We start from the raw sequence: 14549 nt of genomic DNA, 5'->3' as shown, positions 1-14549 counted from the left end.
CTGGTCTAATGGTTGTAGTTGGTCCACAATTGACTTCCTTAGTTTTGTCTGTAAACCCCAAACCAAATAAATGCTGTGGCGACCCCTGCTGGTGTTTGCCAGTGGGGTCTGGAGTGGGTTGCTGGTTGGCAGTGAGTTGGGCCAGCCTGGCAATCTGGTAACTGAAGACACCTGGGTCCTCGGCTGGTTTACTATGCAATGTATGCATGTTCTTTTATGCACCATAAAACATCCACACACACACACCATACTAACCACGCATGCACATCCCACACCACTGATCTTACTGACTCTCACACCTCATGTTATTGAATTTTTTTATTCTAAGTTACCTTTACTACTGTGTTAAATACATATGTTTTTGTTATTCCTTTGAAACGGTGCATCGCTCTTGTTTGTCATGGCCAGCTGTCACATCACCTGCACCATACTCTTCCACATACTGTACCTCTGGGAAACACTGCGGACTGTATATTACTCAAATGGTTCTACAATGTAGTTAATGATAAGCTTAAACGTACAAATACATCAAGTCTTCATCGGGACAAATTGAGATCATGATCAGCCACTTCAGAAAAAAGAAGACGCAGTTTGAACACAAATGATGATTGATTGTGCTCCTCACAACAAGGGAATGTGACTCAGTGATTCACTGGCTGTCCTGGCTGTACACCACCCCAATCTGCCTGCGGACCTCGTCCTCCACCTCAGCCAGCAGCAGAGAGTCGGCGTGGGACATAACTGCACTCTCCTTCAGCCCTACATGGGTAAATCATGGATATGTGAGAAGACATGCAGCGTACTGAGATAGTGAGAGGGCCATTGAGAGTTCAGTGTTTCTGATGCCACCCTGTGGTGTGTATGTGTAAAACAAGTGACAGGAGGCTTCAGCATTCATAAATCTGACAGTTTTATTGTGATTCTTTTAAATATTATGTTAACAGGGCAATACACATGTGTAGTAATAATACATGCAGGTTAAAATATGCTAAATGTCACAGTACCTTTGAGCAAACACTGTCGAACCGCCTCTGCCTCGTAGCGCATCCCTGTACTGTTGATGAAGTTGATAGGCAGATAGGGTTCTGGCACCGGGTACTTCGTCTCCTTCCCATTCACCACCAATGATGTGGGGCACCATATGTGCCCAGGGATCTAAACGCAAGGTGCAACAAGACGTTTTCACAGTAGCTGTATGTGCATAAGTCTGTGCAGTGAATACTTCTTCTTTGTGTTACACAACTTCCTAACTTCCCTCTTAAGTTGCTTCACACACGACCTTGTATTACTTAGCGACACATGGTGTGAATGGGAACAGCATTTCAGGCTATTTGAATTGGATTTGATAACGCGGCCCTGCAGCGATGACCTACCCTGATGGTGCCCTTTGTGCCCACAATAACTGCCTCGTTGGGCAGCTCAATATCCGAACGACAGATAAACACTGCCAGCCTGTTGTTGGAGTACTTCAGAGTGACGACGTCAATGTCATCCACTCCTGCAACAACATACAAATATATGATTCACACTTGATGAAGAGACCAGAAAACTAATGACATGACTGTAGAGACCTGGTTTTAAGAAGTGCAACACAAATGGCTGTTGCAGTGTTTTCCATGTGTCGTCTGCAAATAACAATGATAAGTAATTTATTTCTGATGTGTTTTATATCCAAGAAGAAGCCTGTCTGTATGTATGAATGAATGCTGGACAGCACTATCAAACCTTAACCTTTATTGTGGCTTGGCAACACATAAAAAAAGAAATGAAGCAACAGAGGTAAGAGGTAAGGTCTTATCAGACTCCCTCACACATGTATACAACTGAGGTCAATGGGTAACTGTCAGTCTGTGTGACCTGATGAAAGAGAAACCAGTGGTGGTGAGGAGGATGACTCAAACATTACAACAGGTTGCTTAGTGTACTTTTGAACCTAGAAAGAACCACTCCTCCACACGTTACTGAAGTGACTTAAGAAATCATATCTGTGAGATCCTATTGGTCTCTTTTTCCATCACCTGTCTCCATGAAGGTCCCCGTGGCGTGGATGCTCTCTGGCTTCTCTCCATTGTACACCATGCACGTGAGCTGCAGGCAGTAGACGCCGAGATCTAGCATCGTTCCTGCACCCAGCTCCTTTTGCATCACTCTCGGCACACCATGCAAGGGCATACCAAACTCCGATCTCACCATCTTCACCTCGCCTATCTCCCCCTGGGCCAGCAGCCGCCTGATCTCCACCGAGACCGGGAAGAATCGGGTCCACACCGCCTGAGAGCAAAGGACAGGAGGCAACATACAGTTTTATTTATAGGTACTAACTTATAGCTTAAATTATTGACAACGGTTGGCATGAAAATCACATGAAGGCACAGCTTTTATTTACCTTAATGGAACGCAGCCATCATTAATGCTACAAATTTCACCTGTGCTTTTCCTTCTTTGAAAAGCCAAAAAATATCTGCTGTGAAAATGTTCTATTACATTAATGCGTATATAACAATGCAGCCTTTTGGCGTAAGATTTATTCTGAATTAGTTACTATTGTTACGATAAAAATTACACTTAAGTGGGATGAACTTCTCTTTGGCGTTTTATGTTCAACTTCTACAAATATTAAAACAAGACACTTATTTGGTATCCTAAGTATTGCTGCTAGAAAAGAAATGACAAGGAAAGGGCTCCAGCCAGATGCCCCATCTACAGAGAACTGGTACGATATTATCCATGAAATCTTTGTTATGGAGAGAATTACATTTTCAATGAGGCTCCAGAAACTTAAAATTGAGGAAATTTGGAATAAGTGGAAAATGTATATTTCTCCCAAACACCTGTCTTTTGTTTAAAAGAAAATAAGAGAAAAGAAATGTTAATTTATCTCTTTATAACTTGTCTACTTTTCATTTATCTTCTCAAATTCAAGACAGCCCGTGTTCTGTTTGTTTTGTTTTGTGTAAAAAAAAAAAAATGGTTTACTCTATGTAAGGACATAACTACAGATATAAATGGAATTGTTGTGAAGATGTGAAACCAACTTTTTGAAATTGACATTTTTGTCCCCATCATTTCATAAAGCATAATTTGTTAAAAAATGTTATTTAAAAAAAGACCTTTTTTTTCATCAGCATAAAGTCATTTTTGACTCTGATGAATGAAATGTTACTGGTGAATGAAGACGGAGATTTATTTGTCATATTTCCATTAAAATTTTAATAAATAAGTGTTATTGTAAAAAAAAAAGTAAAAAGCTATCTAACTTTTGTTAATTATTTCTACAGTAACAGACTGCGTTTTCTTAGTTTCTTAGGAGCATCACATACTGCAGTCATTGTTCAGTCACTCTTTTTTTAACTGAAGTGCTGTTAGCTCCAGTAAGAGCTCTAACAAGCACCGTCCGTACCTCCATGAAGAAGACGTCATTCTCCTTGGCAGAGGCCAGGATCTGCTTGGCCTCCTTGGCGTTCATGGCCAGCGGCTTCTCACACAGCACGTTCTTCTTGGCGTTCGTAAAGAGCAGACATGTGCTCAGGTGGTATGGATGGATAACTCCGATGTACACCACATCTGCAGACACACACACACACAAAAAGCAGAGAGCACAATGTTAAAAGACGGTATCACGTAAAAAAGGTCAAATATCAACAGGAGATTCAAACAGCTGTGGGTCAAACTGAGCTGGATATCAGTGAGGATTCAACAGATGGCTGAGGGTTGGTGTTTACAGTGTGTTTTAGCTTTGACTCAAGTGTGCTGAAGCTGAAAAATCCCAGACATCTGCTGCCCAAACGGTGTGACAGAAACTCACCTATGTCTGGATCTCTGGCCAGCGCCTCGTAGCCCCCATATGCTCGGGGGATGCTGTGCTTCTTGGCAAACTCCTGTGCATCGTCTAACTTGCGAGCTGCCACAGCCACGACCTGTGAATACAGTTTGGAGACATGGACAAGGCCCCAACTTACTATCCAAGCATTGCTTTAAATCATTACAACATAATTGGCACATTTTTAATTACATTTGTCTGATCAGTCAGTTAATGGTGCACCATCTGAAGCTTCCTCCTAATCTGTTCGCCTCAATTAATTTTTTTGCTGCATTAAACGTAAAAGAAATGTTAAATCAATTTTTAAAAAATACCTTAACATTGTGTTAGAGCGCAAAAAACATTGGATTCCCATTTAGTTCACATTTACAGTACAAAACAAAAAATGTATGTCTTGCTGGTATAGAACTCATCTTTAATAGCTGCTTTAATTTTTTGCTGAGTCATTTGGCTGCTGTGGCAAACATTTTTCCTGTTCGTGGGGCAATAAAGGAATACTGATTCTGATAAAAAAACAAGTGGAGGTCAAAGTCTTCCACATGTTGCAGACTGCAGCCTCCATTGTATTCAAACTGCCTGATGTCATGTGTAGGTGTTATTTAGCTCCTCAGAGCCTCAGATTACATGTCTCCATCATTTAATTTAGGCATCAGTACTGATGTCACATTTTCTGCATTACTCAATTAATAAATGTGTGTCTTGCTGGTGCAGAACTCACCTTTAATAACTGCTTTAATTCACTGCTGAACAACTTCATTGTCACTTTCAACTACATTTGTAATTACATTTGTCTCCCAATTACTTTCAGTGTGGTAAGTCAGTTAATGGTGCATAATCTGAGACTGCTTCAATGTATTCTTTGATGCATTAATAGTAAAAATACATTATTGATACAGTGCAGTACATAATACATAAACAAAATACCGCAATATTTGTGTTAAAGCGCGTTGGAAACAAAAATAGATGCCCATTTTGTACATCTTTACGGTAAAAATCAAAACAAAGGAAGCCCAAAGTGCTCGACATGTTGCAGACATCAGCCTCCATTAAATTTAACCTTCCTGATGTCACATTAAATTGATATTTATCTCCTCTGAGCTCCAGATTACAACATCTCCTTCAATTCATCCTGATGTCTCTCACCGACATCACACCTTCTGAAACATGAGGTGCATTACGTGTGGACACGTCCACTCATACTGATACCTGGTGGTCTCCTGGAGGAAGAGATTTCAGCGCTACCGTGAAGTCGTGGCTGATCTTCCCCGCGCTGCAGATTCCCCACCTGGTTGCCATGCTGGACTGACAGTGAGCACCTTGAGTACTGGCACAGTTTACTAATCACACTCCTCTTTCGAGAAAAACAAACAAACTTGTGGCAAAGTCAAAGGGCTCCTCCCACAGCGCAGCCTCGCTTCCACCCCTCCACCCAGTAGGTGAATTGTTAATTTTTAACAGGGGGGGATGGCCCAATGGGAGCACCACCCTCCCCCGACACACCTATGTACACCTCCCAAAGGACACTGTTGCAGGACGCCTTAACCATAACTGTGACATTTCTAATTCTGCAATTCCATTTTATCCAGTTATCTTCCCTCTCTCCCTACTACAATTGTCTTTTTATAACTGTTTTAAAATAATGAGTAAATACACCTTTAAATTGTATGCAGTGGACTTTATTCAGGCCGGGTTTTCTCATGTTTCTCACAATACACTTCAAACGGGGTCATTTTAAAGTTACATGACCCCTTTGAGCTTATCACTGATATATCGGTATCGACGTCCAATATGAAAACCTTACATTTAAAAATTATAATGCAGAAAAACATGCTTGGGGTAATTAAAAATTGGTGTAATGACATAGTTTGTCCAGCAGAGTGCGCTTCAACAGGGGATAGAACAGCTGGCGTCATGAAATGCAACATCTACCTCACTAATGGTTACAGAGTGTAAGAACTAAATGTAAAGGACTATTCTAATTTTAGCTGGTGTGCTGAGCTGTCCTTAAAGGCTGGATTTCCATCAATAAAAGAGATGAGCACTTATTTAACGCTGTCTTGTTTCGTTTGAAAATGAATAATGTTTGTTATACTTTAATTCCGTTACATGGGAAATCTTGAAAGTTAAGAGAGGTTAAAGTCTGCGCCAAGAGAACCTCCTCTCTCCCACAGAAAACTCTGCTCCGGAAACGCCTCATCAGTAGTCCCGCCTTTGACTCTGTGAGTTGATTCATACCTTTGGATAATTTGAGTCAGGCGTGTGCGAGCTGACCAATCAGAACAGACTGGATATTCAGGAGGAGGGGCCTTAAAGACACTTTTTTAAGTTTATGGGTGGCACCACAGCATATTTATATAAAGTGAAGCTTTCAAGTGAAACATTAACACAAAACTAATAAATATCATTGGAAATACAGTGCAGACCTTTATAAGACTTGTGTGCAGCAGCCTGTTTGGCACCATCATTGCTAAATCATGTAAAATCAATGTGAGGAGCATCACAACTACATAAATACCTGGTCTAATGGTCGTAGTTGGTTCTCAATTAACTTCTTTAGTTTTGTCTGTAAACCCCAAACCAAGTAAACATCTGCACCAAACTCTTCCACATACCTCAGGGAAACACTGCAGACTGTAAATATTACTCACATGGTTCTACAATGTAGTTTATGATGAACTTAAAAATGTCAAGTCTTCATCGGGACAAATTGAGATCATGATCATCCACATCAGAAAAGAGAAGACGCAGTATGAACACAAATGATGATTTATTCTGAACCATGAATGTGCTCCTCACAACAAGGGAATGTGACTCAGTGATTCACTGGCTGTCCTGGCTGTACACCACCCCCATCTGCCTGCGGACCTCGTCTTCTAACTCAGCCAGCAGCAGAGAGTCGGCGTGGGACATAACTGCACTCTCCTTCAGCCCTACATGGGTAAATCATAGACATGTGAGGAGACATGCAGCGTACTGTGAAGTCTGCAGAACATAGTGAAAGGGCCATCGAGAGTTCAGTGTTTCTGATGCCACCCTGTGGTGTGTATGTGTAAAACAAGTAACAGGAGGCCTCAGCATTCATAAATCCGACAGTATTATTGTGCTTAAACATGCTAAATGTCACAGTACCTTTGAGCAAACACTGCCGAACCTCCTCTGCCTCGTAGCGCATCCCTGTACTGTTGATGAAGTTGAGAGGCAGATAAGGTTCTGGCACCGGGTACTTGGTCTCCTTCCCATTCACCACCAATGATGTGGGGCACCACATGTGCTCAGGGATCTAAACACAGGATGCAACAAGATGTTTTCACAGTAACGGTATGTGCAGTGAATACTTCTTCTTCTTTGTGTTACACAACTTCCTAACTTCCATCTTAAGTTGCTTCACACTCGACCTTGTATTACTTAACGACACATGGTGTGAATGGGAACATCATTTTAAGCCTATTTGAATTGTATTTGATAACGCGGCCCTGCAGCGATGACCTACCCTGATGGCGCCCTTTGTGCCCACAATGACTGCATCGTTGAGCAGCTCAATATCCGAAGAAGAGGTAAACACTGCCATCCTGTTGTTGGAGAACTTCAGAGTGACAACCTCAGTGTCATCCACTCCTGCAGCAACATACAAAATATATGATTCACACTTGATGAAGAGACCAGAAAACTAATGACATGGCTGCTGCAGTGTTTTCCATGTGTCATCTGCAAATAAAAATGATGGTAACTGTCAGTCTGCGTGACCTGATGGAAGAGAAACCAGTGGTGGTGAGGAGGATGACTCAAACATTACAACACGTCGCTCCTCCACACGTTCGTTACTGAAGTGACTTAAGAAATCATATCTGTGAGACCTTACTGGTTTATTTTTCCATCACCTGTCTCCAGGCAGGTCCCCATGGCGTGGATGCTCTCTGGCTTCTCTCCATTGTACACCATGCACGTGAGCTGCAGGCAGTAGATGCCAAGATCTAGCATCGTTCCTCCACCCAGCTCCTTCTGAATCGCTCTCGGCACGTGATGCAGCGGCACGCCAAACTCCGATCTCACCATCTTCACCTCGCCTATCTCCCCCTGGGCCAGCAGCCGCCTGATCTCCACCGAGGCCGGGAAGAATCGGGTCCACACGGCCTGAGAGCAAAGGACAGGAGGCAACATACAGTTTTATTTATAGGTACTAACTTATAGCTTAAATTATTAACAAGGGTTTGCATGAAAATCACAAGAATGCACAGCTTTCAGTTACACTGGGGATGCTGGGGACATCTCTCTAACCCTAACCCTACAAGTTTTTTTTATTTTATTTTCTAATTTCACTTTAGAGCTCTTATGTCCCACCCCTTTTCGACACAAAGTGAAATAGAAAAAAACTATCTATCTATCGTAATATTTGTCTTAGAGCGCAACAAAAAAAGATGCCCATTTAGTTCGTATTTACGGTGACAAAAAAATGGATGTCAAAGTGTTCAACATGTTGCAGCCTTGAGCCTCCAATGTATTTAAACTCCCTGATTACATGTTAAGATGTTAATTAGCCCTTGATGGAAGTACTTATCAGGGACTTTAAACGGACATGAATGCAAAATATGGTAAATGCTATTAAACATTTCTACAGTGACAGACTGTACTTTCTTGCAGTCCATTTTCACAGCAGACATTTGGACTTGTCAAACCAGGAAAAGCACAGGTGTGACGAATAACGTTAATTGGTGGGTCCATTCTATTAAGTGTCCCATCTAGCATGCACCAATACCAGAGCCCTGGGACCAGCCCATCTTAATGGAATGCGGCCATCATTGAGGGTACAAATGTCACCTGTGCTTTTCCTACTTTTATGATATCTGCTATGAAAATGGTCTATGACTACATTAACAGATGTATAACAGATAAGATGAGTATAAGATTTATTAGTTTAGAATAATATAGAATAGACTTTTATTCATCCCACATCGGGTAAATTCACTTGTGACATCAGCAGGTATACAGACATACAATGATTACAAGTAAAGACATTAAACAAGTAAAAATACTAAAAAAGATTTAGATCAGAGAAAGAAAGATACAATATAGAAAGGACTATAAGCTATGTGCATTATAATACATTTAAATAAAGTGAAAAAAAATTGCCTTGTTGAAGGCTGGATTCATGAATAAATACAGTGTTTGAAATAAACAGAATCAGTGTAAGAATATAAATATGTAAAAAAAAAAAATAGTATTATTGCACAGGATAATTGCACAAGATGGCGGAGGTAGAAGTCAATACATTATCAGAAGTATAACAATGCTGCCTTTTCGAGTAAGATTTATGAGTTTAGTTTAGTTTATTTCGAACATGTAAATGAAAAAATAAAAAAGAGAAAACCAACCACCATTGTCAAACAAAATGAAAAGACATGCACCACTCAAAGAGAAATGAAGGAATGAAAGGAAAGCGAGAGAAAACAAAAAAACCTATTCAGAATTAGTTAATATATTTGGGGGAAAAAAATGAATTGGGATGGACTCCTCTTTGGCCTTTGGAAAGTCATTGTTCAGTCACTCTTTTTTAACTAAAGTGCTGTTAGCTCCAGTAAAAGCTCTAACAAGCACCGTCCGTACCTCCATGAAGAAGACATCATTCTCCTTGGCAGAGGCCAGGATCTGCTTGGCCTCCTTGGCGTTCATGGCCAGCGGCTTCTCACACAGCACGTTCTTCTTGGCGTTCATAAAGAGCAGACAGGTGCTCAGGTGGTATGGATGGATAACTCCGATGTACACCACATCTGCAGACACACACACACACACACAAAAAGCAGAGAGCACAATGTTAAAAGACGGTATCACGTAAAAACTGTCAAATATCAACAGGAGATTCAAACAGCTGTGGGTCAAACTGAGCTGGATATCAGCGAGGATTCAACAGATGGCTGAGGGTTGGTGTTTAAAGTGTGTTTTAGCTTTGACTAAAGTGTGCTGAGGCTGAAAAATCCCAAACGTCTGCTGCTCGAACGGTGTGACAGAAACTCACCTATGTCTGGATCTCTGGCCAGCGCCTCGTAGCCCCCATATGCTCGGGGGATGCTGTGCTTCTTGGCAAACTCCTGTGCATTCTCTAACTTGCGAGCTGCCACAGCCACGACCTGTGAATACAGTTTTGAGACATGGACAAGGCCCCAACTTACTATCCAAGCATTGCTTTAAAATTGCTAAACAACATAATTGACACATTTTTAATTACATTTGTCTGATAAGTCAGTTAATGGTGCACCATCTGAAGCTTCCTCCTAATCTGTTTGCCTCAACGTATTTGTTGCTGCATTAATAGTAAAAAAAATCAATTTAAATTGATTTTTTTTTAAATACTGTAATATTTGTGTTAGAGCGCAAGAAACTATTGGATTCCCTTTTAGTTCATATTTAAGGTAAAAAAAAAAAAAAAAGTATGTCTTGCTGTATAGAACTAATCTTTAATAACCGCTTTAATTTATTGCTGAGTTATTTCCCGTTTGTGGGGCAACAAAGGAATACTGATTCTGATAAAAAACAAATGGAGGTCAAAGTCTTCGATGTGTTGCAGACTGCAGCCTCCATTGTATTCAAACTGCCTGATGTCATGTGTAGGCATTATTTAGCTCCTCAGAGCCTCAGATTACATGTCTCCATCATTTCATTTAGGCCTGGTTTTGATGCTGTGAACTTCAGATTCTCTAACTTGCGAGCTGCCACAGCCACAACCTGTAAATACAGTTTGGAGACATGGACAAGGCCCCTACTTACTCTCCAAGTATTGCTTTAAATCATTACAACATAATTAACATTTTGAATAACATTTGTCTGATAAGTCAGTTAATGGTGCACCATCTGAAGCTTCCTTTTAAACCGTTTGCCTGAATTTATTTGTTGCTGCATTAATAGTAAAAAAAAAGATTTATAGAATAGAATTCATCTTTAATAACTGCTTTAATTTATTGCTGAGTCATTTGGGTGCTGTGGCAAACACATTTCCTGTTAGTGGGGCAATAAAGGAATACTGATTCTGATAAAAAACAAATGGAGCTCAAAGTCTTCGACGTGTTGCAGACTGCAGCCTTCATTGTATTCAAACTGCCTGATGTCATGTGTAGGCATTATTTAGCTCCTCAGAGCCTCAGATTACATGTCTCCATCATTTCATTTAGGCCTGGTTTTGATGCTGTGAACTTCAGATTCTCTAACTTGCGAGCTGCCACAGCCACAACCTGTAAATACAGTTTGGAGACATGGACAAGGCCCCTACTTACTCTCCAAGTATTGCTTTAAATCATTACAACATAATTAACATTTTGAATAACATTTGTCTGATAAGTCAGTTAATGGTGCACCATCTGAAGCTTCCTTTTAAACCGTTTGCCTGAATTTATTTGTTGCTGCATTAATAGTAAAAAAAAAGATTTATAGAATAGAATTCATCTTTAATAACCGCTTTAATTTATTGCTGAGTCATTTGGGTGCTGTGGAAAACAAATTTCCCATTTGTGGGGCAATAAAGGAATACTGATTCTGATAAAAAAACAAATGGAGCTCAAAGTCTTCGATGTGTTGCAGACTGCAGCCTCCATTGTATTCAAACTGCCTGATGTCATGTGTAGGTGTTATTTAGCTCCTCAGAGCCTCAGATTACATGTCTCCATCATTTCATTTAGGCCTGGTTTTGATGGTGTGAACTTCAGATCCTCTAACTTGCGAGCTGCCACAGCCACAACCTGTAAATACAGTTTGGAGACATGGACAAGGCCCCTACTTACTCTCCAAGCATTGCTTTAAATCATTACAACATAATTAACATTTTGAATTACATTTGTCTGATAAGTCAGTTAATGGTGCACCATCTGAGGCTTGCTTTTAAACTGTTTGCCTGAATTTATTTGTTGCTGCATTAATAGTATATTAAAAAAAGATTTATAGAATAGAATTCATCTTTAATAACCACTTTAATTTATTGCTGAGTCATTTGGGTGCTGTGGCAAACAAATTTCCCGTTAGTGGGGCAATAAAGGAATACTGATTCTGATAAAAAACAAATGGAGCTCAAAGTCTTCGACGAGTTGCAGACTGCAGCCTCCATTGTATGTAAACTGCCTGATGTCATGTGTAGGTGTTATATATCTCCTCATAACCTCAGATTACATGTCTCCATTGTTTCATTTAGGCCTGGTTTTGATGGTGTGAACTTCAGATCCTCTAACTTGCGAGCTGCCACAGCCACAACCCATAAATACAGTTTGGAGACCTGGTTTATTGAGGTGGTTCTGACCCCAAAATACTATCTAACATGTTGTTAGTCTGTAAACCTGACCGAAGGCTGATGTGAGGGCTGTCAGACTGCAGACAATGTTCTCTTCTCAATATGGCATCAATACTAACATGTCACATTTTCTGCATTACTCAGTTAATAAATGTGTGTCTTGCTGGTATAAAACTCACCTTTAATAACTGCTTTAATTCACTGAACAACTTCATTGTCAATTTCAAATACATTTGTAATTACATTTATCTGCCAATTCATTTTGGTGTGGCAAGTCAGTTAATGGTGCATAATGTGAGGCTGCTTCAATGTATCATTTGATGCATAAATAGTAAAAATAGATACATTTAAATACCGTAATATTTGTGTAAGGGCGCGTTGAGAAATAATAAAAAAAAAAATAGATGCCCATTTTGTACATCTTTACGGTAATAAATACAAAGGCAGGTCCAAGTGCTCGACATGTTGCAGATTTTAGCCTCCATTGTTTTTAAACTTCCTGACGTCACACTAAATTAATAATTAGCTCCTCAGAGCTCCGGATTACAACATCCCCATCGTTTCAGTCTGGCCTAGTTTTGACGGTGTGAACTTAAGCGCGTCACAAACTGCTGACACCTGCAGACACCACCCTGGGCTGGGCGGCTCGAACAACCCTCGATGTCTCTCTCCGACTTCCTGCCTTCTGAAACATGTGGTGCATTACGTGTCGACGCGTCCACTCATACTGATACCTGGTGGTCTCCGGGAGGAAGAGTTTTCAGCGCCACCGTGAAGTCGTTGCTGATCTTCCCCGCGCTGCAGATTCCCCACCTGGTTGCCATGTTGGACTGACACTGATTGACTGTCGGTGTCGGCCACAGCGGCCGCTCCCCGCCGCAAGGTGGCGCCATCGTATCAGTTTTGACTGTGTGACGTAGCACAAAAACAAGCATCATGATGTGGCCATGATGATGATGATGATGATGATGATTTGTGCTAACAGAAGCAGAAACGTGACCTCCAGATAATGATGATGAGACAAATGTGATTGTTTTTTCTTTTCTTTTCTTTCCTTTTATGTAATTTATGTTTTGTGTCTGTGTGAAGCACTTTGAGCTGCGTTATATGTATGAAAGGTGCTGTGTGAATAAGATTGATTATTATTATTATTATTATTATTATTATTATTATTATCATCATTATTATTATTATTATTATTATTATTATTATTTAATCATTTTTTGTTTACTATTAACCATTTTACAGGTATTTTTATTGTATTTGTATGTTATTGTCATTATTATATTTGATATTAAATATTTTTTATCTGTTGATTGAGGTCTGTGTGAAGCACTTTGAGTTGCATTATATGTATGAAAGGTTCTATATGAATAAGATGTATTATTATTATTATTATTATTATTATTATTATTTAATTTATTTATCTACTATTTTGCTATTTTACAGTTATTTATTCATTTATATATTTATTGTTCTTTTATTTTTATTTATATATTTTATACTATGTTTTTTATATTTTATGTTTTTGTTTTTTGTCTGTGTTAAGTACTTTGAGCTGCATTTATGAATGCTGTATGAATAAGATTTATTATTAATCATTTTTTAAATCTACTATCTACTATTTTACAGTTATTTTAGTCACTTTTTTTTAACTCAGTCTGTATTTTATTTTTAGGCTACTACTCACTATTATTGTGTATTTGTTCTATATCGTGCTTTACTGACAATTTCCCTTGTGTTAAGTCAAGTTACATAATAATAATAAGAATAAGAAAAATAAGTAATAACACACTGATATTTTTCTCTCCACTGCCTCTCTTGTGCTGCCTTTCAGGGTGACATTTTATTTATTTTTTTCATGCAGTGACCAAAAGTGGTCAGAGGTCAGTCACAAAACGGCCTGCCCAAAAGCAGACATGAGGAGGCACCTGTCACTTTGTCTGGGCTGATATTCATCACATTGCATAAGGCTGGGTGGGTGCATTTATGAAACCTCTTTATTAAAATCAGTACATGTGATGTGTTAGAGTTGCGGCACAGAAACGGCACAACACGTATAGAGAGAAATCAAATATGTAATGTGCAGCATTCTGAAATCATTCAGGAAAAAGAAATAAAGTAGGCAAAGATAATGTTGATGCATTAAAATGTGCCGTTTTTCATCCATATACTGCATCCTGCATGAACCCAGGCAACCTCCAGTTTTTTAGGATTCCTGTGAGCCCAAAAGGTTGGGAACAAGTATTAAATGAGGCGTGCTCTTTGCTGACTCACAAAGGCCTTTCTCTCTGTCCTACCCTTGAAAAAGCGGACAGTGCAACCTATTTTTGTTTTGGAGAACATGAATCTATTCGTACACGGCTGCAGGGGTCAGACATGACAGAACACTTTGATTCAAATGTGCCACTCCGAGTGTCTTCTCTCCTCTCCAGCGGATGATATTTGGAATGAGACAAGGCC

The 14549-nt window shown here is 39.7% G+C and overlaps 2 protein-coding genes across 2 annotated transcripts; both read right to left on the bottom strand.

The window, feature by feature from the left end:
- Positions 1–590: 590 nt before the first annotated feature.
- Positions 591–5247, bottom strand: LOC115580858 (trans-1,2-dihydrobenzene-1,2-diol dehydrogenase-like). The gene is made up of 7 exons (XM_030415569.1): positions 5027–5247; positions 3806–3917; positions 3401–3564; positions 2019–2271; positions 1374–1498; positions 1005–1155; positions 591–759 (listed from the first exon to the last, which is right to left on the bottom strand). The coding sequence occupies exons 1-7, from the start codon at positions 5114–5116 to the stop codon at positions 650–652; spliced, it is 1005 nt and encodes a 334-aa protein (XP_030271429.1). The 5' UTR covers positions 5117–5247; the 3' UTR covers positions 591–649.
- Positions 5248–6570: 1323 nt separating this feature from the next.
- LOC115580857 (trans-1,2-dihydrobenzene-1,2-diol dehydrogenase-like) lies at positions 6571–12976 on the bottom strand. Its single transcript, XM_030415568.1, has 7 exons — positions 12821–12976; positions 9831–9942; positions 9422–9585; positions 7699–7951; positions 7311–7435; positions 6950–7100; positions 6571–6750 (listed from the first exon to the last, which is right to left on the bottom strand). Exons 1-7 carry the CDS (start codon positions 12908–12910, stop codon positions 6641–6643), a joined length of 1005 nt encoding a protein of 334 aa, XP_030271428.1. The 5' UTR covers positions 12911–12976; the 3' UTR covers positions 6571–6640.
- Between the last annotated feature and the right edge of the window lie 1573 nt (positions 12977–14549).

The sequence above is a fragment of the Sparus aurata genome, chromosome 4 (assembly GCF_900880675.1).
Source record: "Sparus aurata chromosome 4, fSpaAur1.1, whole genome shotgun sequence".
Lineage (NCBI taxonomy): Eukaryota > Metazoa > Chordata > Actinopteri > Spariformes > Sparidae > Sparus > Sparus aurata.
The sequence above is the reverse complement of the archived record's forward strand: the minus strand, read 5'-3'. Positions and strand labels throughout refer to the sequence as shown.

Excerpts from the sequence above, each read along its gene's own strand:
- LOC115580858 (XM_030415569.1), bottom strand. The coding sequence starts at position 5,116 with ATGGCAACCAGGTGGGGAATCTGCAGCGCGGGGAAGATCAGCCACGAC. Across the intron at positions 3,565-3,805 it reads GGCCAGAGATCCAGACATAG|ATGTGGTGTACATCGGAGTT; the intron begins GTGAGTTTCTGT and ends GTGTGTCTGCAG. Across the intron at positions 1,156-1,373 it reads GCACAAAGGGCACCATCAGG|ATCCCTGGGCACATATGGTG; the intron begins GTAGGTCATCGC and ends CCTTGCGTTTAG.
- LOC115580857 (XM_030415568.1), bottom strand. The coding sequence starts at position 12,910 with ATGGCAACCAGGTGGGGAATCTGCAGCGCGGGGAAGATCAGCAACGAC. Across the intron at positions 7,101-7,310 it reads GCACAAAGGGCGCCATCAGG|ATCCCTGAGCACATGTGGTG; the intron begins GTAGGTCATCGC and ends TCCTGTGTTTAG. Across the intron at positions 6,751-6,949 it reads TCGGCAGTGTTTGCTCAAAG|GGCTGAAGGAGAGTGCAGTT; the intron begins GTACTGTGACAT and ends TTACCCATGTAG.